Raw genomic sequence first — 24,133 nt, forward strand, 5'->3', positions numbered from 1 at the left:
AAGATTTTGCCTAAGGCGAAGGACAAGAATAAACAAAACAATATAATTATTAAAATGTTTATGGATATGCAAACCACAGAAAAATTAAATTGAATAAAAAATAAAACTAAACTTTGAGAGTTAAGTGTTAAATTAAATAAAATATAAGGATAAAATATTCAATTTATATATATTTAATATATAAAAATATATCACACATGCTATATGATTAAAAAGTACACAGTGATACAAAATAGCTTATAGTGCAATTTATATTAAATCAAACCCCCTAGAATTAGGTTTAATTGTACAAATATTTTTTAATTTATATAAAATTACAGTTACACCTTTTGAGATTGTAATATAATTTACATTTCCTCAAAGGCCAAAAACTTATACGAACACCCCTTTAAGGGTCCACTTATAATTTTACAAACTATAGTATAAGTATTTGGATAATTAAACCTAAATACAAACCAACCTTACCGTTAACTTTTATTCTTTTGTACCTCATAATCTTATATTTTACTAATGCAATTTATTATCAAATAATTTGTTCTTGTTAAATGTTGGAATAATTAATTTACATTTTACACAAATTATCTCTATTTTTTAAATAATTACACAAAGCACCCCTGGAAAAAAAATGTTGACACTAATGGAGGATGCACGTCTAATTTTTCAAAAAGTAGATATAATTTGATATTGACGTTTCTATTAAATGCATGTATAATTATCTAAAAGATAAGATATTTGTATAAACAGATCATACATGAAGGAGGTAAATGTAATTCATCCCTAACCGTTTTAGACATGTTTTAATATATGGGATATGTCTCGAGAATATCACATCATATTCGAGTATTCAAGACCAGTACTTCCCTTTTTAAGTATCCATACGTTGCTCAGGATCAACCAACCGTCCCATAATTGCTCTCTTTCTACATAATAAACTGCGCTGTACAATGTACAAACCAACTACAGCTGGCCAGAAAAGATTTCAACTCCATCCTCATCTTCATCGAGACTAGCATAGAACCATTACTAGCTGATAATAGCAGCAATGGCAGTTCTTTTATAGACCTAAAGGCGAGCCAGTACTCTAGATTACAAAAGAATATATATTTACTTACCATTGCTTCACAAATGCAGGTCTTTGGATAAACTACCAGCAACATCTTCCTCGCTGTTGTGGGGCGTGATCCGTATTCTTTTTGCAGCCCGCTGCTCGTCTGATTCTGTTTGCGACTCTTGACCCCCATACTTTGACGCAAGTGTGTCATCTTTGGAGTCAACAATCTGAAATGGGTTCTCATGCTCTGAAGCGTCCAACTTTTCATCAGAAGTTAAGGCTGGGCGGAAGACCAAGCTCTCGTGAGATGAGCCATGATTAGGTTGCAGCTGGTTCGCTTCTTGACAGAACCCCGGTAAGTGCTTCATGAAAAAGGAATCACCATTTTGATCACCAATCTCAACCAGACCTCGAGAATCTTCAGCACTAAGCAGGTCTCCTGCACGGAAGGCAAAGAAAGTCAAGTCTATGTTTTTTCTCATGATATACAAAATAGAGTTTGGTTTATCATCTAATATAACAGCTTCAAAATGTCGACCATTTTTATCAGCTTCTACTACTGAAATGTTCTGGAATCACAACCTGATGTTACTGGAGATGCAGCATCATTCTCTGATGTAGGTTGGCGAACTGGCTCTAACCTAAAATCTCCAGATGAGTGAGGAAACACGGGTGCTTCTGGGGTGACACCATCTAGTTGCTGGAAGACAGGTTCTGATAATTCTGTTGGTACAAAGCACTCATCAACTTCGACCTCTTCCTGCCAAAAAAGATATACAGTTAAGAAACAAGTTCATCGAGCATTAATATGCAATACAATAGACTGCAACATATGCCAGCTCCGTATTCAGGTGAGAAAATAAAGTATCCTGAAACTTAGCATTCAGAAAGATTTCCAAAAGAAAATCAGCCTGCATGCTTCCTCTGGACTCTCATCACCAATCCTTCAAGAAGAAATTTAAGTTGCCATGCAAAAGAAGAATGAGAAGGTCAAACTAATAGTCTCTTCTTTTTACAACCCTTGACCTAGTATTTCGCTATTTTCAACAAAACAGACGCAAATTCTCAAACTGTATTCTTTGCACTGATCAACGTGAGACACAGTGAACATCACCAACACGAGAGCAATTAGCAATATGATGCCCATATCATCACATCTGTCTTTCCTATCACATCAGTTGAGGATCCTAATGGTTGGCAATTTTGTAGTATAGAAAAAACTCCAAGGAACTCCACCAGTAAAAGGACACTGAAATTCTGCTTGAAGCAAACTGTCTCACATGTACTCTCAAAGAACAGGCACAACACATGCCAGCATAACACATACGATAATTACTGACATAAAAGTGTGGCCCTTAAAGATCAAATCGGGACAGTAAGTGAAGACAAAAGGAAACCCTTAAATTGATGATCCTCCCAAATGAAATAAAATTTTCTCAAATTTCATTCAGATGTCATAGAAGCTTTTGAGTATTCTACACAAACCTTTATAGTGTAGCAAAATATAAGATCTCTCCCCTCTGAGATGTGAGAGAGCAAAAGTGTTGGTTGTATATGCCGTAGCAGAAAGCACATTTATAGCGCATACAGATTCAAATACTTTTGGCTTTGTCATATACTGCTAGCATTATCTTCTTTCCTTTATCATTATATAGCAGGCAATTTTATTTAGCAACTTTCTAAACTGTCCATAGGTTTACGCATGTAACCACATAATATTAACACCTAAGACTACTTCATAATTGTAATAGGTCCCAGAGTTCAAGCAGAATCAAACTTCCAAATCCAAAAGAAGCCTATTAACTATCCTAAAGAAATACACACACGCACACACATTCTCAGCATATCTAGTTTTATATGTACAGTGGTAGACAATCTAAATGAACAATGTAATTTTGTTGTCAATTCGTAAGCCACCACATTTTAATTGTAGTCCATACTCATGATAGGTTATAGAATTGGAAAACTACATACCTCTGACAGAGGCACAGGTCTCTTGAACTCATGAAGAGATGCTCTGCCCCCAAACGCACCCCAGGCTGCACGATCAAAAGTTTCTGAAGCAGAAGCTTGCTTAAACAACTCCTTTAAAACCAATCCTGAACTGTGGTTACATTGTGCATTCCTTATCGATGAAGCTGGTAATAAAGTCATCTCAATTCCATGCTCAACATGATGTAGTGAGCTCTCATGACAACCCCTCAAAGGACTGGATTTTGCTGAAAACTCGACACCGTTCTCATAGCCAAGAGCACAGTTTGGACCTTCAGGAGAGAAATGCATGCCATTCCCACCAGGTGGACAACAATCTTCAGATTGAGTATCAAGGAGACCGTTAATCAATCTCTCAATATGAGCGCGTTTCATGGAAGCCTCACCGGGAGGAAACCAATCTGCTTGAAGCTGGAAACAGCCTTCTAATCACTCAAGTGGTAAATTTCATGATATGTGCTATTTCATGGGAGCAATCCAAAAATGAAAGACTTTTGGCTAAGGGTTAAGAACACAGTTGCAAGTTTGTACTACGATGCTCATATATGCTTAGAGGGGTGTTTAGATAAAGTCATTAAGATTGATTTTGCTATTAAACAAGCTTAGTATTAATGGATTTGTAGGGCTTGAAAACAAAATCAGAAGAAATTAGCTGTGACAATAATTCGACAATTAGACAACAAATTGAGCATAATACAAAAGCCAAAGGACCAAGTCAAACTTGTGTTAAGACCTTTAGAGGAAGATGTGCTAAAAAGTACAACCTTTTTCCAGAGTAACTACTACAGAGGGAGGAAAAAAACTAACTTTTAACAGGGGGTACTATAGTTTCATATATGATAACAGGCGAATGTCAAGCTAAGCAGAGACAATGTCAGTGTTGCTTTACAGGATAATATCATATTCTTTATATTTGATGTATTAATAGTATGTAAGATAGATCTTTCAGCTATTCCATAGTTGCTTGCCTAAGTTTCTGCATGCCCTAATGGGAATTGTTTTCTGATTACCACACTCCCCAACATCCATGCGTACAGCATGACTAACTTTTGTCACCATGGCAGATGAAAATTTTGACTTATCTATACATGAAACTTTCCCTTCCCTTTACACAAAGCAAAAGAGAGCCCAATGACAAAAAATCATTCCTCTATGAAAAAAGAAAAAAAAAAGGCTAGCATGCTTGTCAGAAACCAAGAATGCCCAAGAGCCACTGTCAAGGACGAACACTCGAAAACACAAAGAGATTGTGAAGACTGTTGATATTACAAGCAGAATGGATTGCCAATCATATCACACTCTTCAGAATCTCTTCATATTTCCTATACCAGGACTCAGCACAATTTTGTAGAGCCATCACATTCTCCAGACCAGTAAAGCAATAACCTACAAATGCTCAGACAATGTTCCAATTACAAATCACAATACCAAAATTACAGCCTAATCTCTTTCCAAATCCAAAAGGTTTGCAAAATTAGTCTGAAGCCTGAGGCACAAGAGTAAACAAAGTAGAAACAATAAGACCAAGTAGCAACTTAAGCTAATCAAGATATAAAGTGAATGGGAAGACCACTTTTGCTCACTGGGGGGTTTGCTTAATTTCAGTGGCTAGTGCATCCCCTAGAATTTCAATTACTTGTAAGAATACTACAGAAAGAACAGACAAAAATGAAGGTGATTACTGTAGTTTGCTTATGCACTCAAACAGACAATGCTACATCAGATTTTAAGCAGATTCAATCAAAAGAACAGGGTAAAGCTTGAATCGCCTTTTGGGATTCCAACTATCTTAGCTGTTTAGGTTAACCAGGAATATCTTATCCATGGGGAGATAAAAGTGTAATGAGATTCGGAGAAGTAGCTTCATTTAACTTAAATTATATTATTAATGTCTTCTCTTTTGCTGAAGAAGGTAGACATGGATCGGGAAAAATTGCATTGTGGAAAATTCCATAGTTTATGTTGTTTGAAAACTGAGATAAAGTCCAACAAGAGAAACAATGTAAATATTAATCTATTGAACATTACAGCAAAGAAGAGTAAGCTTGATAAGAGGACAAAACAGTGTACTTACAAACTTGGAGGACGGTGTAATCTTGTATATACTAAAGTTAGGGGGAACTTCCTCCAAAAAAAGCTCCACATAGTGAAGCAAGAAAAGGCCACAATCATATAAATTTTGCTGCTGGGGCAACTGCACAGTTCAAAAACCAAACTCAAACATCACATGCTTGCCAAGAATACATCAAGTAAATATTAGGCATTAAAGCATCGACAAGAAATATGATACTGCAATCCATAATTACCAACAATCAACCCAAGACAGAAAGGTAAGCAGAAGTGCTTAAACTACGTAAAAGGCTCTAGAAGAATCTTTTGAGGCATTTTAGATATTTTTGAAAACTCTCATGATAAGTGTAACCTTGCCACTTGAATATATATAAAATGTACCTCAAGCGGGATGAACTTTAAGTTTCTGAATTTTGAATACAGATCGTCCCCTGTTCCTTTCTGCCTTTCTTTCCATTCCTCCCACAAGTAACTGCCATTTCAAGTTACAAATTGACAAATCAAGTGTTTAAAACAGAATCAGCAAAAATTAAACACTGGAAGGAAAAACAAGCAAAGAAACTTTAAAAACACATATAGAGATAGGGCAAATTATTTGCACTACACACAAAACTTTACGTGTTTTACAGAGATATGACAAAGGCTGATTATGTGCTATAGTCCATTTAAACTTACCACAGGTTATTTTGTTTGAAGTATATTTTTCTTTGGAGTTGGCTTTCAGAAGCTATTCTCTAATGACAAGGTTTCCCATTAGTTAAATGCTCCCATGAATTATACTACTAAGTGTTAATTTCTCAAACAAGTAATCAGCAGCAGAACCTCATTGTGAAATGTGAAGTCATTTACTAATTTGGTATAGAGACAAATGAACACACATCTATGTGTTCTCCCATTGTAGCTTTCCTTATAATTGGATGTAACATACCTTTGAATGAGATCTTTGAGCCCTGCATGGTTTCCTCTAAACGAATCCATGTGCAATATACAGGGCACTCTTACCGTCTTGTTGTCAACATCTAAATTACGGCCAAGGAGAAACCAAACAATGTCAAGAAGTGGATAATCTTTTATGAGATAATACAAAGGTTAATAATAACTTGCCTTCATAGCTGGCAACTTCACCAAAGTAACAAATAACTATAAGACTCCAGTGGTAACTGTCATACCATTGCATCATAAATTACCACTCTTCATGTCTAGCTACCAACGGTTAGCATTCAGAAAATCAACAAAAAAACTTGGGAAGTTATATTTAACTTCTTACTTGTAGTTGACGGGAATAATAATGAAGTCCTTTTCAAGTAAGTTTACTTTTCTTGTCCATTTACGAACACGCTGGAAAGCTGCCTTGCCGTCAAAAGCACTGGATGGATCTTTATCCAGGTCAGCCAGCTTTCGAAAGAAGAAACTATTGAAAAAGTGGAACTTAGACCTATCTTCTGCATTTTGTCTAGTCTTCAAGTATCTGTTACAAGGTTAAAGTTTCAAGTGAGCCAAGTGAAGGAAAAACGAACAAATTGCAAAATACAACCAACAATTAAGACAAGAAACTGTGTGTCAGAAAGATCTAGGAACTGTCACCACTAGACCAATTTCATTTGCAAAAATAAAACCAAGTTATTAAGATCACCTGGGATCTACTTCCGGAGGAAAAAGGAAGTTACTCAAACAAGCCAAGACATTTAACCCCATCGACTCTGATTCAGTCTCTCTTTTTTCTCGAAAAAATAATAATAAGCAGATAAAAACAAAAGTCTTATAGACCCATTTCATTTTCCTATTGCATACCCATAGTAGTCAGTGGCGCACGGCGCGGGACGCGCCTTTTCGAAGGATGGCACAAATATAAGAAATAATCTATATATTTATATAATTAGTATTATTTTGACTAGATTAATGTATAAGGAGTTAAATAAAACATATAAAATAACAAATTCAACTTAACAAAATTTCATATAATTAGAACGACCAATGTTGAACCATTGAAGGATAGCAAAAGTCCTAATGATTCAAATGAATCCTAAATAGTTTATCAAAAAAGAAGAAAGATAAGCGAAAGAAGAAGAGGCAGCCGCAGAGGAAGAACCAAAGAAAGAAGAGGCAGGAATGAACAGGTTACTCATGCATGCGGAGCAGATTATTTATTTCTGCTGGAATTCCCTTAATTATTAGGGTTGTTTTATTTGATGGGCCCAGGCTGGCGAGGCCCTTTTTCACAAAGGCGCGTGCCTGGGCAACACCTGAATGGCGCCCAGGTGCGCGCGATAGGCCGTGAATGGCGAGGGCTGCGCTCTCGCGCCTCGCACCATGGCGCACCATTGACTACACAGTGCATAATAAGTGGATATAAGAGAATCCAATATTATGTATTCCTTAACTGGAAGATGCAATCTAGCGGACAGCACACGCATTTAGCAATGTAAAGAGCAAGAGTTGAAAAGGACAAATTTCTATTTGTAGACAAACTTACTTGATGTAAAAGTCTATGATTGTATCATTGACAAATGTATCTGGCAGTAGCAGATCTACATCTCTCTTACTGATGGAAACAGCATCTGGATCACCTTTTGGATAAACCACGTCTTCAAAGGGCTTATCAAAACTGTAACATTTAAAAGTAGCTAAGTTCACATAGTAATTGAACAAGCAAAAAGGATAATTTGTCTGATATTATTAGCTCAACATAGAGTAAACTGAACAGTATTATATTTAAGATGTTTTCCAATCTTTTGTGCTGCTAATTGAAGGTTATTTAACAAACCTTCTAGTCATCCAAACATCATAAAACAGGTGGAAATTTTTGAATAGAGTGTGTCATAAAGAGGAAGTAATGGAGCACCAATTAGCACCATCCACAAAGTTTAAGATAACTCTTGCAACAAAAAGAATAACTTCTTCAGTTTAAACACAAATGATGATAGAAAACAATTTTGAGGATACAGTCTTGACCAATCAATTAACAGGTAAACGACAGGCTTTGCTTAGATATTAAGATGACAGTGAATGGGATCTACTTCTGATAGTCTTTGGTTTTAACTGAATAGGCAACTTAAATTCCATGTATGCATATTGCCTCCTATTGCAGTCTCTTGTGTTCTCAACAAAATCATACTGCATTACATGTGTACAACCTTAGTTTCAACTTTCAAGGACAATCAAGAATTTTTACATCATGCCACATTATCCAACTTCGTGGGGCAAAAGGAAAAGAAGTATGACTGTGAACCACATTTAGACGACTCAGTTTACACAGGTAGAAGTTTCTCTTTGAGGAAGACTGCCCTTTTGAACTTTTATGTCTCAAGAGGAGTACAAGTGCTCTATCTGTCTGTCTGTCTCTCTCTCTCTCTCTCTCTCTCTCTCTCTCTCTCTCTATACACACACACACACACACACACAAAAAAAAAAAATATTATGATAAAAACAGATGAGTATGTATGTAGATATTATAACAGAATCATTTTTTCCTAAACCAAGCCAAACATGGTGACCTAGTGACCAATTGGCCATCCCGACAATCAGTATCTTGTTCAATAAAATATGGTCTAAGGAGAAGGGGAAAAAGGAAATATCTTAAGCATAGTGACAAAAGAGCTCTGTAGAAAATAATTGGAAAAATAGGGAACAAAATGCATACAGTTTCAAGGTCTTGAAAGAGATCAGATGTAGAGTGCATAAAATCGACAGTAAAAGAATAAAAAGTTTATCATTTACCCAAAAAAAGAATAAAAAGTTTATCAGCTTTTTGACTCACTTGGGGAAATAGCTTCTTGTGAGCATCTTAGCTTCCTCTTCAGGCAAAGCTGAACATTTTTCCATCCCAGTGCTTCAGATAAAACCAAGCAAGTACTAGTTAACACCATAAGAATAACAACTTAAAAAATTCTTATAATAACAACTGACAAATTTGTACTCTTCATGTCATATCCCAATAATGGTATTTGTATATGTCTTGCCACAACATGTTGAGCTACTTTTCTATACTTAAATATCTAAAAGGTCTCAGCATCTCATATTAGTTTTCAGTTAGAGAAAATGTGTCTGCATATGCACCCAAAAGCGCCCCCTCTAATAAATAAGAAAGAATTAGATATCAAATAAATTACATCTAAAAAAACAATCACTTAATCAAGAAATTCTCCAGATACCAACTACAAGTCACATCACAAGCAATCATTACATGGATCATGTTATTTAGCAAACGATAGGAAATATTTGACTTCATTTATAATGAGAAATATGCTAATGCGTACACAAAGGTGTATGAAACTCACTCAAGTAGGACATTCCATAATGCCTTATATCTCACATCCAGAGATTCAATTGCTTCCTGTTTTTCATACCAGCTGGAGTCAACAGCAGGAAATTTCAACTCCTGAAGTCCTGTAATGCACACAGCATCCTAAGATGAGATCCATTTATTAGCAGCAATATAAGAGATCCACAACAGAGATTAAAATTGTCCAAGAACACCTAGCAAAGCTGACAGGTGAACCTAGAATAAATTTTAAGGACTGAAGACCCTGTACTTTTTAGTTTGCATTTAATCCAAAAATCTGGCAATAGTTGGATCACTTTCTGGGTAAGGGTGTTTCGAAAAGGTATTGCAGTATGTGTTGTACGTATGTCTTGTTTCTGGAAAGGATCTTTAATTGGTGAGTGGTGTCGCGTCAAGCTTTTAATGATTGGATGATGCAAATACATGCATTTTGCATTATGCTTTAATTATGTATAAAGACAAATATAACATATATTAATTGAAATATATGCGCATAGTAATTACTAGCATTTCTAGATATTTAAGAAAAGAATTCTGAAAGAAAAGAGAAAGAGATCTGAAATGGGGAAAAGAAAGACTTCAAAAAATAACAGATGTTCTGGTGCTTTTAGGAAAAATGCCCCAAAAGGTGATCCACAAAAAGCTGTGGAATTTGATCCTCATCAAAGAGCTTATGTATATTTATATTCCTGTAATAATAATTTAGTGCTCCATGGCTTATTCTGACGCTTGCCTAAGCTACCATACCAGCGGGATTTTGCTCTTCAATAAAAGCTGATATCTGATTTAAAAATTGACAGTTATGTTACACTTGTATTATAGGTCTCTACGGCTCATTAAGGCATGTCTGATTAAGTCTACTCATATACACTACATGATATACATTACAAAACCCTCTGCACACAGTAATCACATATAAATATTTAATTACTATACCATAAACATGTCTCGAAAACATGCTTCAGAGCAAAATGAGCACCTAGCAAATATTGTCATATATCTTAGATTACATGCTCAACAGAACAAACAATTTTTCATCACTTGAGTAAAGTTCTCTAAGACCCCAAGACAAATTACCTAGGTCTCTCACCCGCATGACCTTTAGAATTTTTTTAGTTTTCTTGTCAATCTTTTCTACAAGGATTTTACTGTGATATTGCTATTTTTCTTTGTTTCTAGTTCTCACTTTACAAGTCGCTTTGTATCGTTTTAATGTCACAATGGACCTTAGGATCAAAGCTCAAGACTTCTAATATAATCTTACAATTCTATTGATACCAAGAAGGCCTAGTTTTCAATTTGACTTTGTTTCAGCAAGTACTTTCTGGAGGAAAACATACAACACATAATAGGATGCCATAGTAACCGGTAATTTGCCAAAGCAACAACAGAAAGCAGTAAAAGCAAGCAGCCCAACAAACCTGAAGCATCACGAACAAAATCATCATGTGCTGCATCTTTTGAAATGAAATAGATATTTATGGTGCCTGCCTCATACTGAACAAAGGTCATTAGTGACAATGTCAATTTTTCAGCTACTTAATACAAGGAGAAGGTATATTTGATCTAGCAGCATGCTTACTTACCCGAGCACTCCACTGAGACTCTATTTTGACAATATCTTTAATCTCCACATGAATATGAAAAGCTCCTTCATCTCCATATATGGTTCTACTTCTAGCTTCTACAGAACATCTAGAAAAGCTCACCACACAGTCCAGATAATGTTTACCACAGTAAGTTATGTAATCAGCATAGAGAACAATTTCCACCCTTCCGTCGCCCTGCCAATTGAAAAGACAAGTGAACAACTATGGCGCAAACACAATACTGGTGTCTTAGTTGCTTAGCTTATGTCAAGCTGTAATCACTGTAAGATAGAGCTAATTCATGACATCTATGAAGCACATGCTTAGAAGAATCGTCAGTTCAATGCATTCAACTCTGAGTCTCTGACAAGGGATGTAGAGCACTATTCACTGTCAAAGCAAAAGGCCCTATGACACATTTGGTTAATCTTACAAGCAAAACATTTTCCTAGAGTTTTGATAATTGAAGTTTGTTTTAGCCTCATGCGGAACACAAGTTACACCAACTCAAATCAATTCCATACGAATCAATTTGACCATGAAGCAGGTTGCAGAACATGAGAATGTTGAAGACAAACATCCCACCGAAGATTGAAATATTTAATTATGAACTAAAATCAAAATCCAGAATCCATAGACAACAATGAGGCAGGAAAGCAAGTAGACGGACAACCAAACACAAAATGGATGTAGAAAACCAGGGCTCAAATTTATAAATCAATTGAAAACATTAGAAGCCAATTACAATTACCAGCAGTAAATTCTTTTACATAAATTTCAAATCAGTAATGTCCTCATTTCACTAGCAACTGATAAAAGTGCAAGAATAAGTTTATGTTCAGATACTACAACTGAATTTATTGTCACAAAGAAGTATTATGATTTACAATATCAACAAAGTAAAGGGAGTTGAACAAATCTACTAGTTAAAGAATTTCCTTTGAAAAGTTCACCACAAAATCCTTACAAAGTCAGAGATATGGAAGGTATCCAGGAAATGTTCCGGATCAGAAAACTTAGTATCCCAAACCACTGATACCCAATTATTGAAACAATAAAGCTTAAACATATTTCTGCCAACCAGAAGCAGAGGTACATCTCTTGTCTTTTATTAAAGATGCACACACAGAATTCTAACAGAGAAATACTGAGAAAAGGCGAAGCGGAAGTTGCAGATATGTTACCAAATTCCAGCCGCTGAAACAGTTATCAGGTGACGGTCCATCAGAAGAAGCTGAGACCATGCAACAAAGATGATAAGAAAATGGTGTTGCTTGCATGAAAGTCTTATACTTAAAGCATACTACAGCCCTTCCAGAAGGGGAAAAAGACACTAATTGACGCAAGAAAAGAGACAAGATTTAGCAGATCAAACCATTATTGTTTGTGATAGCAGACGGAGATCTCTCATTCATGGTCTCATAAGCATCTGAAGACAGGTGAACGGACTTATCCTGCACATTATTTGGAAAAGGATAACCCAGTGTCAGGAAGCACTTTTTCTGGTCTGGAAGACAATGGACGTAATTAGAAAATATTAAGTACATTGCAAGAGGACATTGGAAAGACACAATTTGAGTGGTCCTCCAACTGCACTGTGGCACCGGAACTTGAACTGCATTCCATACCAGCAAAGATCCTTGCATATTCAATGGTATTAGATTTATTTTCTGCGTCATGGACATGCGTTATACAATCATTTTGCAGAACATGGCTCATTTTGGGCAGCTCCTTAGCATAATCTTCAGTCTCAATGGCACCGTGCTTGTAATCAATGTTGACAGCATCAGTGGCCCCACATATTCCAGTGCCATTCTCCTTTGATTGAAGTTCAGTTCCAGGAACTAGAACAAATAATCCGTACATCATCACCGTGAATCTTGAAAATATTAGCATTATGCTACACAAGGAAGCAATTTGATTTAACTTCCATGTGACTTCCAGAAATATATTTCATCAACAAATAAGATACTCAAGCTTGGAATGCTCAGTTAACAAAGTGGTAAGAACAGCTAGGCAGCTCAAAGCCCAAGCCTAAGGCTAAAGGCAACCGATAAACTCATAATATCCCTAAATCAATGCAAATTCTCGCCTGTACAGTGAAATTCTAATCATCTATGCTTAATTATCAATGCGAGCACAATACGAAGAAAAACATATTCCAATGAACTAACTATATTACAAACTAAGTGTATAGCCAATTCAAAACAAGATATAAATAAGAGAAGAAGTTTTAGGATCAGTGAAATCAATATCGTATTGCATACTGTAATGCCTGCTATTTTTCAAAAGGCAGCCAAAATTCAAAAGTGCCCCATTAACATAAAGTTGTTGGATCACCTAAATTATCCTGCAGACCAGCAAAATTTCTTAATTTAATGAGGCAATAGTTATTCAAATCAAGCAGATGCAGTGGATAATAATAATACAAGTTTCACTCACTAACTGTCTACACTTCTTTCTCCTACCCTAACCAAACATAAGGAATTAGAGGACAAATCACTTCCCCTAGCCAACTTATACCCTCTGTTCATTACTGTGACCTATTAATCACCATCTTGTCTGATTTCCTGTCTTCCCCTCAACTCCTCTCCTCTTTTTTTTTTTCTTTTTTTTTTTGTGTGTGTGTGTGTGTGTGTGAGAGAGAGAGAGAGAGAGTGAAGTTGGTGCTGCTAACTGTTTCTATTCTTTTAAGAAATAAAAAATAAAGCCATAAACATAAGGGAAACGTAATTCTGTGCCGAATTCTAGCTCAGTCTAATATAAACCAAAGTTTATAGCCAGACTTAAACAAATTCATATGTATATTACAGAAACTCAGTTTGTCAGAAGTAAAATTGAAAAAAAATTCCACACCAGATATTTTTCATACACACACATTCTACTGACCATGATCCTGGATAGCATGCTCACCATCGCGGTCGTTAGGGTTACCGAATTTATGGGCAAACTTCTCGACTGCCATTTCAGTAGTCAGCTCATCTTCTTCTTCTTTGAACTCAAACACGTCGAGGGATTTACGCGGACTCTTCATTCTTTTTGTTTCGGTCATCCTAAACTTAAATGTTTACAGGAAGCAGCAGCGTGCGATCACATTAGGGTTTACGACTGAGAAATTTGGGCGCAAAAAGCTTATAGGGTTTAGAACAGAGAGGGAATTGAGGAATTTGGGTTTGGGGGTAAAGGATCAACCGAGACGTGAGAGAGAAAGAGTACTAGTGTTGGGGGAGAATTTCAAGAGAACGAGAGTATGAGGAACCCTAATTTTTCCCCCCTAAGCCAATTTTTCCCTCTTCAGCAGCTGGTGTGTGTTGCAGCTCCTAAAATCTGTCAATTTTAACGGTAGAATAAACAGAAGTACCAAAAGTGCTCAAAAAAAATTAAAATTTAAGGATCAAAATTATAATTTTAAATTGTTCAATGACTAAAATTGCATAAATAAGGACCAAAAATGCATTTATCCTTATAATTATCCCTTTTCAAGTTCCATTAACTTTGTTCATTAATGTTGTGTTTGAATTGACCCATTTACACCAAACAATTTTAAATTTATAATAATAAATTCACTGGACTTGTTTGAGTAAATTCGTACTACCATGAATTTTAATTTTATTTTGTGTGGTAAATATAGGGGTGTTCAATAAAATCGGCAGTCCGCCACAACCAATCAGCCCAATTCAAATCGCACCATAATTAGCGGGCTAAGGATGAATTGGGTGGGTTGGTCTTAAATTAGTTAAAAAAAAGATCGCATTTTAGCAATCAGGTTTGGTTTTATGTTTATGTAGATCGCATTCGACCGTGATAATAATGATAAGAAGAAGAAGAAAAATAAGAAGAACAATAATAATATACTATAATTCTTTATACAAAAGTTTTAATACATAACTAATATTCAAGACAATAGTAATTAATTACGGTATTTTTTGTTAGTATTGTATAATATATATGTATAAATATATAAATAATATCGATTAGTTCATTAATTCTTGTTTATTGGCAATTTTCTATAATTTTTTATGCCATTGATGAATGCAAGAACTTGAAACATATGATATCATGATTTTGATACAATTTGTTTTCATAATCATCTTATTTTATTTCAAATAATTTTTGTTTGATATTTGTATATTATTATGATCAATTTCTTATATAATCAATTCGAAATAAGAACCTTTTTCACAACATTACACGTAAAAATTTGGTAAATTTTTTTATATTTATTTGTATTCTTTTGAAATAAATATATTGTTGTATAAATGTTTATTTTTTGACACATTGTAATTGATATATCATATTTTTCCATTTTTTATAATTAGCGCTACAGGAAAATGCATTTATTATGAAAAAATAATTATAAAAAAGTATAAATTATCACAAAGTACTAATATAATTGTACATGCGTTGATGATTGTCGGATTGGGCTTGGGCAGACCTTCTTAAGACCGCAAACAACGGGTTGGATAAAAAATCTACTTAAATCGACTCAACCCCAATTGCGTACACTCCTGTATAAATGAATTATTTTTAAATTTTTGCTCTAATTCAATCTTTTCAAAACAAAATAATTGAAATAACCACCACTTATCTTTTCTTCTCTTCTCTTTTTTTAAGGTATTTTGACTTTTGATATCTTTTGCAAACACTATATTTTTTTTTATTATTTTACAACAAATTCTACTATTTTTATGAGTTGTAAAAAATATATAATTTTTTTTTCTAATTCATTAACCCATGCAGAAGTAGAGCATTTACTTGATCTCATTACATACAACTATTATTTTGAAACGTTAAATTCAATTTAAATTTTTCAATATACACTTTTGGATGTTATTATATATTTAAGTTTCTAACGAGTACATATTATTTATAAAATTTAACATACGTATTGAAAATATAGAATAAATAATAATATATTGTATATATTTTATTATAAAAAATTTCGTATTTATAATAACTATTTGTTATAATATATACAAACATTTACCAACTCGGTCAGATTACATTTAATAAAATATTTTAAAAATTAAAATTATTTATATTACATACTTTTATATTTTGATTAATACACATTTAAATATTTTCTGTTGATGTTCACTATATTAGATATATTCAAAATAATATATAATTTTGTGACTTCAACTGTTGCAATAAAATTTTATTAAATATTATTTCAATAATATAAAAATACGTATATTCGGAACCTATTGAGAATAGCTAAAACTATAATATGAGCAAAAATGAATAATCTCATACATGTTGGAATGGGTACCTAATCATAGTTTATACCGGACATATGTCTTGGAACGGGTCTACGAATGCTCGTTCGATCATAATATTTTTATACACCCAATCATGCTATTAAAATGTTTGAATAAAATATCGGTATATTTGTTATAATAAATTTCTTATATTATAATAATCACAAAAAAAAAAAAAAATCCATCAGATTGTAAGAATTCAGAATCACGTAATTAGTATTGCTGATTTGGATAAAAAAGAAATATCAAGTGTGTGAAGGGTGAAAGTGAGTACTAAAAGAATATGCAGATGTCTTGGTCTTATAAATATTAGAGTAAATTATTCATTTAATCCACGTGTATCAATCAGTGTAAAACAACGTGGCTAAATTTTACTATAATGTAATAAGACTTCATTTATTTTTTTATGGGCCCGATATAAAATCAAAGCCCTATAGTAATTACTATTACACCTGAATAACTAATACCACATTGGGATATGGTATAAAATTAATTCAGATGTTGCACCAAATGCTAATTGATGGGTATAACCTTAATTTTATTGAAAAATATTATTTTACCCTTTAAGAGCTTCAGAATTGCAAATTTACTCAGGAGATCCGCGTATTCTTGACGTGTTTGGGTTGTCACCTGGGTCGGATCCAGTGACTTGCCTGTAATAAATCGGGACACATGGCGGACGGCGATTGGACAACAGAACCCTCTTTATACACTATAAATACCCATGCCCAATGCATTTATGGTACGTTGTTTTTCAGTTACAATCTTATATTTATATCGCTTTGGCTAACTAATTTGCTAACGACTACTTATTGACAACTTTGATATTAAATACCGACTTAAACATCATAGGGTTTTAGTTGAGAGTCATCCAGCAAACCTAATGATCTACTTCTCTTTTCTCAGGGCCCTTACATTAGTCTGGATGAGGTAGCAATCTCGAACCGCCTGAAAGCTTATTGCATCTATCTAGGTAGGTTACATGAATTTTGACCCGGATCATTAATGACCATTTTACCATCGAAATTCACTGAATAGTACTGCTGCTACTACTACTACTAATAATAATAATAATGATAATAACAACAACAACAATAATAATGTATTGTATTGTCTATTAAATTTTGAAAATAACAACTAATTATATAAGATTTTTTTTTATCATTCATTTAGTGAAGAATAATCTTATCATTCATTTAATACGATGCTCGAAGTAAACAGGACCTAAGTAAACAACTTATAATTAATTCAGAACTTTTTTTTATCATTTATTTAATCTCATTTAATAAAGTGAGGGGATAATTATACTCCCATCACGAGGTTTGGCGTAATAATACATAAACTCTGTGTAATGTGAAAAATTACATCTAGCACCCTTGATATTTGCTTTCGTTTAGCAAATAAGTCTCTTCATTAGTCAAAATTCACCGAATTTGTTGATATAACAAAAAAATTAAAAAAAATATATATTTATCTCCAATTGATTTATCACTTATTTATTGCGGATCAAATAAATATTTTTATGATCAAATTATTATCATACATTTTTACGAGTTAATGAATGTGAGAAGATATATCTTAACCATTAAGAGGTAGTTTAGTAAAAAAAAGTTATTTGACATACAAAAGTAGTAATAAGTTAATCAAAAATAAATATTAATTTTTGATCAAATTTTTTACTAATATCAACAAATAACAAACTAATAAATATTGATTAATAAAAAAATTTATTTATTAAACTAAAGCAAATCAGATAATTTTAAAAATTTAAAAAAATTTATATATAATCAAACCATACGCAACGAAGGGGATTGTAATTATGCCTGAAGTAAACGAGTCTTGGGAGTATTGCACCCACTCCAGAGAATACCTTCTGACATCGTTTTCTCAGACAGAAAATCAAAGGAGCTTTAGATAATAGATCTCCATTAGTAACCCAAGGCAAAGAAACAATGGAGCATCACACCACGACGAGCCGAGCCGAAGCCGAGCGCCTACTAGGCATCGCCGAGAAGCTCCTCCGCAATAAAGACTTCAGCGGTTGCAGAGACTTCGCCATTTTGGCGCAGGAAACGGAGCCGTTACTCGAGGGCTGCGACCAGATCTTAGCCGTCGCCGAGGTCCTTCTGGCTGCCGACAACAAGCGGCTCGCCAACAACCAGCCGGACTGGTACTCTGTTCTCCAAGTGCCTCAACGCACCGACGAAGCCGAGCTGATTAAGAAGCAGTACCGGCGGCTCGCCCTCCTCCTCCACCCTGACAAGAACAAATTCCCCTTTTCCGACTCGGCTTTCCGGCTGGTGGCCGATTCGTGGGCCGTTCTCTCCGATCCGGCCAAGAAAACCGCCTACGACAACGAGGTCGTCGCCCGTTTCACGAAGGTGGATCTCGTCGCCATGAAGAAACAGCAGCAGCAGCAGCAATCGAATCAGCAGAAGAAGCAGCAGCGGCCCGCGGAAGAAAATTCGCATGACAAATTGCCCGTTCGCCGTAGCTCTAGGAGTGGTGGTGGTGATGGCGGCGCCGCCGCCGGAGGGGTGAAAGTGGACAAGAAAACGAGCGGCGGGAGTTCCGGGTGGTCGGGTAGTTTCTGGACGGCGTGCCCGTACTGTTACAATCTGTACGAGTATTCGAGGGCTTACGAGGGGTGTTGTTTGAGGTGTGAGAATGAGAATTGCAAGAGGGCTTTTACTGGCACGGAGATTCTGTCGATGCCGCCGATTGTGCCGGGGAGGGAGGCGTATTATTGCTGTTGGGGTTTTTTTCCAATGGGGTTTGTGGCGGGGAATGTGGAGGGGGGAAATGGCTTTCCGAAATGGATGCCGCCCATGTTTGGGGGTGGTGGTCCAGCGGCAGTACCGGACCATCGGGGAGCCCCACCTGAGAATGTTCGAACCCCGGCCCGAGCTCCGGCCCCGGCTCCCGCTCCTGCTCCAAAGGCGACCGCCGCCCCTGTCTCCGCCTCTTCAGAGAAACGGAAGAGGGGCAGGCCTAGAAAGAATTTTTAGGTTGGTTGGTGATGAAAGTTGGACGGATTGATTAGGCCTTTGTGTAGATTGAATGAAGAAGGGTTTTGTTCAGTCTGTCCAGGGGAAAGAATTGCAGTTTCTGACAACATATGTTTAGTTTCTGATGTAGAATTCTGGCGTTCTTGCTTTGTAATGTAGTAGTTGTAATGCCTTATTTTCTTCGGAGCTGTGGTTTTGTTGATGACATAATTTTTGATTCCCAAGTAATATATGCTCCCAAAACTATTCGAAGCTTCAGCTCGATTTTTCATATGTTTCATTCCGCGTCTCTTCATCTCGCATCTCGGTTATCAGCACGAATCATGAATGATTCTTTGGTTGCGACGAAATCAGATTGCAGTTATCTCCCGCAGGGACACTCTGTTGGTTGTAATGGAACCAAATTACATGATCATATTGGTTGTGATAGAACCAAATGCCATGCAGTGGACGAAGATGATGAACGGTTTGGTGGTTGTAATGGAAAAAAATTACATGATCATTTCGACTGTAATGGAACCAAATGCGAAGCCAATGTGGATGAGGGCACATTCCACTCCGAGGCAGATGCTTCCTTCTGCAGATAAACTTCATCCAGGTATCTTTTTGTTCGTGTTAATGTGTAATGAACCGAATGCTTTTGGTGGTTGTAATAAAATAAAATTAACGATCATTTTGGCTGTAATGGAACCAAAAGACATGCCAGTGGATGAGGGCGTATTCCCCTCTGGCATAGGTTTCCTCATATAAATAAACTTCATAGGGGTATCTTTTTATTATTGTTATGGTTCATACTGTTTGGCATTTTGGTAACGGATTTATACAATGGAAATCCAAAAACCCATGGTTGAAGGGAAACTCGTCCTTAAAGTTGCCAAACTTGAGGGAGGATTTGTGCAAGAATTGTGAATGGAGTACAACGTTTCTAGGACAAATTTCACATCATCTTGAAACAACATTCTGGGCACCTTGTCTCTGATATGGGCCGTGGGTATGCATATTGTTGATTGAAACTGATACAAGTTTGTAGCGATTCATGGCAAAATTACCTAATCATGTTGCAAATATTGTTATTGTATGTGTTATCCTATTGATTGTTTTTTTTATCTGCACATCAATTACATGACAAGTACAATCTAACTAAATACATGTCATGTGCACTTAATTCACAATTGATACGACGAAATTTCCAAGGCACAAAAATGGGTAAAAGTGGTTGCCCCTAAACTCTATAATTTAGGATTAGCAGGTATGAATCAGGAAAAAAAATTTGTTCGAAATGTTTTGATAATTATAGTCATACTTATCTTGTGATTAATTAATCCTTTTAAATAATACGTCAATCATATTATAAGTGTATATCGGAATATGATTGTTCTCAACCTATTCAGTCGCTCATACCTTGAAGTATAGTAACAAACTTAATCCTGAGAATAATATATTACCTCTTAAATTATCACAAAATCTCGTTCATGTAACAAAAAGTTCGCGACTAATTCGAACCTATATTAATAAGAACTCCATTATATTTTATAGAAGTAACACATTTTGTCTATCAATTTTTTTACAAGTTATATAAAACTTGTATAAATGTTTTTGAAGTACAATCATAGGACAAGTGTATATACAATTCAGATATAGCATACACAAGAGTGAAGTGAATTGGCCTGAAAATGATGGGGATTTTGTTCCTTAGATTGGACATAGGCCTGAAAATCTTTTCCTTAGCTACTAAAACAACTTGTCCAAAAACCATACTGGGCCTGCCCAAAAACTTCGGTTGTCCAAAGAATACAAACCATTTATATACAAACAAAAAAAAAAAAAAAGGAAATCTTGAAATATCTAGAAAATCTTATGTAATGTAGTGTCATTGTTGCAGCCACAATCCATGTGTTTGTAGTCCCTATGTCCAAATCTAAATCTTGAATTTATTACAGTGTGCACCAAAAAAAATAAAAAAAAGGGATTTTAGAGTTATTTTGATATTATAGGACTCTATTTTTTTTTTACAATAACTTTCATAAAATAATTAAATTGTCAGATCTATATATAATAGTAAATAATTATTTTGTTTGATTTCAAAATATACAAAATAAAAAATAGTTATGGATCTATATTGAATAAAATAATATGAAATATTATACAAAAAATTTAAAAATTTGAAGCTTTTAATTTAACATTTTGACAGAGTGAATTGACTTATGGTACCAAAAACTCAATTTAACATTTAATTGATTCATATTTAATCAAACTCAATTTGAACAAAAACTTATGGTACCAAAAATAACTTATTAGTGTAACTAATAATAGCTTAATCTAACGGTTAAAATTGAAGTCCCATAAATAAATCAGAAATTATAAATTTAAGTTTCAACAAACGTGTGAATATTTATTTTATTTAATACAAATATTTTTGATTGACATATTACTCGGTCTATTATGGAATTGACGAAGTATTTTTGCAGAAAACAAGAATAACTTCCTAGTGTGAGGCTAAGGCAACGTCAAGGTTTTATTCCGCGCGAGATGCTCGAGGTGGCATGTGGGCTTGTAGCGGCTTTCACAAAATTCAAGACTCGTTAAGTCCCTCCAAAGGACAGATCCGTCCCACGCCCGATCCCAAATTCAATGCGCTGGACCAATTATATTTTTTTTCTTTCTTTTCTTTTTTTTTAATTTTCAATTTTTCAATTTTTAATAACAGCTAATGAGTTAATGTGAAATTAAAATTGGGTAAATCATAAGGTTGAGATTTCGTAATTAAAAAAAAATTATCTTATTGTAGATACTTGTTTATTTTGATAATAAATTTTTATTTATTTGACTGATGTTGTATGCATGCATTCTTTCAAAGTTCTGTAGTGTGACTTATTGCTTGTTTTGATAAAAGTCTAGTAAATTTGTTCTACGGAAACACATTATTGGAGAGATAAAGCCTTAGATTTTATTAGTCGTGCAAGCTTTTTGTGTATGGCCAACGCGCAACATATATCGGCATCATCAATCTCTTGAGTAAGCAACTTGGGATGGACGCATGACATAAATTGTCTGAGAGGCTCGGAATGTGCATGTGGCTTATAAACTCCTCATTTGCAACTGATGTGGGATGCATACCAGCATCATCAGTATTTCAAATAAGGGGTTCAAGACAAACACATGACATCCTTCCTACAGACGACGCAAACCAACCAATGGCCTCTTCTAACTGAAGTCTTGCAAATTTGTCTCTGAAAAGCACACCACCAGATCGCAAACTCTTCATCTACAATCAACACCAAACACATATCAATATCACCAATCTTTATATTTAAATCTTAAAAACAATGCAATGAACTGGATTGACTATAAAAAAGACTTCAACGGTCTTAAATAGATTCGTTCCGTTAATTGCAGTACCATCTAATCCTCTATAATTTAATAATTGGTAGCATCATTAAGATCACTTGGACTCAGAAAATTGTAGACCATGTTGAAATTTGTATATATATATATATATATATTTGTGATTTTCCGTGATGCAGTGAAGGTAAAGGCAGTGGGCATGTTTCTTAAGAATCTACCATGTGGCAGATGTCACATGCCCATCAAATCTCTTCCCCCCCCCTTCCATTTTTATAAGAGCTGCTTTATTTTATACTACTTATATAATATTTAATTGTTTCTTGTCCACCTAATTGCTACCAAATATAGTACGGTGCAAAGGAAAAAAATTAAATTAGTAGGGTTCCGATTTTCATCAAAGTGGTTCTTTATTTAATTCAATCTTATAATATTGGGTATGAATCAATCATACATAAACTAGTTGATTCTTGAATTGTGTATGTTTAGAAAATAAAATAAAGTTAATTGGGCTAATGGATTTAGTCTGGAGAGTGGAATTAAGGTTTCATAACTGTCAGACAACACTGTTCATACTGATGAAATCAATTGATTTATGTATGAATTGCTCGCATGAGGTATAAGTCTTAACTACTTAAAATTATGGTTGAACTCGAGAAGAAAATGTAGGAGATGAAAACTATATTTTGTGCAGTTATATTACAATGAGGGACGATAAAAAAAGTATATATTACAATGAGAACACATTAGTTTTCCTTTGGAAAAAAAAAAAAAAAAGATATTGGTTTGAATAGTCCGCCACAATTTAAAATTATTGTAAAGTATTTAAAATATTGAATTAATTATACCGTACCTAATGTGTGGTTATCTCAAGGTCTAGAGAATTTACACAACTATTATATATATTAATCACAAAATATACAAAATATGCTCCAGCCCGACATGTGCCCGAATATGTACGAATTGGTTTTGACCGTAACAAATTATTCATGGATCAATAGTTGGTGCGAAATTATACGGATTGGGATACCTATACAATTTTTGACACCTTATATTCTCTTACGACCCTTCACATTCCTCATTTTTCACTCTTAAGTATCATATGATTATTACCGGACCCCTTTTCTATACAATTCTTACGATTTTTTTGCCTTATAGATCACATTTCAAAATTCCTGATTTACCTAAACAGATTTCAATCGTTTTTTTTATTTAAATTGAAACTTTACAAACGTACTAAATTCAGACACTCATTAATACTAATAGTAAATATATATTACACTCATATGACATAATTAAAAAAAAAAGAAGAAAGAAGATATTCCTTTCCTTGGGACTATAATATGAGTTTTGGATCCCTTAAGAATTTTATAAAACTTTGGAATGTGTAATTTTTTTTAATAAAAAGCCGAATAAAGTAGTGTGAGGAGTGGGGACCCCTTCCTGCATTAGTATTTCATTAACTTATGTAAAGTCTATTAGTAGCAAGGAAAAAGCACATCTTTAGGTGGAATATCAATAGGCATCCCCATTTGGGG

General features: G+C 34.6%; 2 protein-coding genes across 4 annotated transcripts; one reads left to right on the forward strand and one right to left on the reverse strand.

The window, feature by feature from the left end:
* LOC105159038 (probable ubiquitin-like-specific protease 2B) lies at window positions 732-14,311 on the reverse strand. 3 transcript variants are annotated; one of them, XM_011075969.2, is made up of 17 exons: window positions 13,898-14,311; window positions 12,530-12,828; window positions 12,360-12,438; window positions 12,169-12,218; window positions 10,982-11,179; window positions 10,817-10,892; window positions 9,391-9,499; window positions 8,871-8,942; window positions 7,587-7,718; window positions 6,381-6,581; window positions 6,218-6,273; window positions 6,042-6,132; window positions 5,495-5,585; window positions 5,118-5,237; window positions 3,026-3,454; window positions 1,634-1,811; window positions 732-1,490 (listed from the first exon to the last, which is right to left on the reverse strand). In XM_011075969.2, exons 1-17 carry the CDS (start codon window positions 14,034-14,036, stop codon window positions 1,120-1,122), a joined length of 2,691 nt encoding a protein of 896 aa, XP_011074271.1. In that variant the 5' UTR covers window positions 14,037-14,311; the 3' UTR covers window positions 732-1,119. The 3 variants fall into 3 exon arrangements, with proteins under 3 accessions (XP_011074271.1, XP_011074270.1, XP_020548304.1); XM_011075968.2 differs by having other exon boundaries at window positions 13,874-14,311; XM_020692645.1 differs by having other exon boundaries at window positions 12,530-12,884; window positions 13,874-14,311.
* LOC105159039 lies at window positions 18,067-19,524 on the forward strand. Its single transcript, XM_011075971.2, has one exon. The coding sequence runs from the start codon at window positions 18,198-18,200 to the stop codon at window positions 19,251-19,253; it is 1,056 nt and encodes a 351-aa protein (XP_011074273.1). The 5' UTR covers window positions 18,067-18,197; the 3' UTR covers window positions 19,254-19,524.

This window comes from Sesamum indicum, linkage group LG3 (assembly GCF_000512975.1).
Source record: "Sesamum indicum cultivar Zhongzhi No. 13 linkage group LG3, S_indicum_v1.0, whole genome shotgun sequence".
NCBI classification, from domain to species: domain Eukaryota; kingdom Viridiplantae; phylum Streptophyta; class Magnoliopsida; order Lamiales; family Pedaliaceae; genus Sesamum; species Sesamum indicum.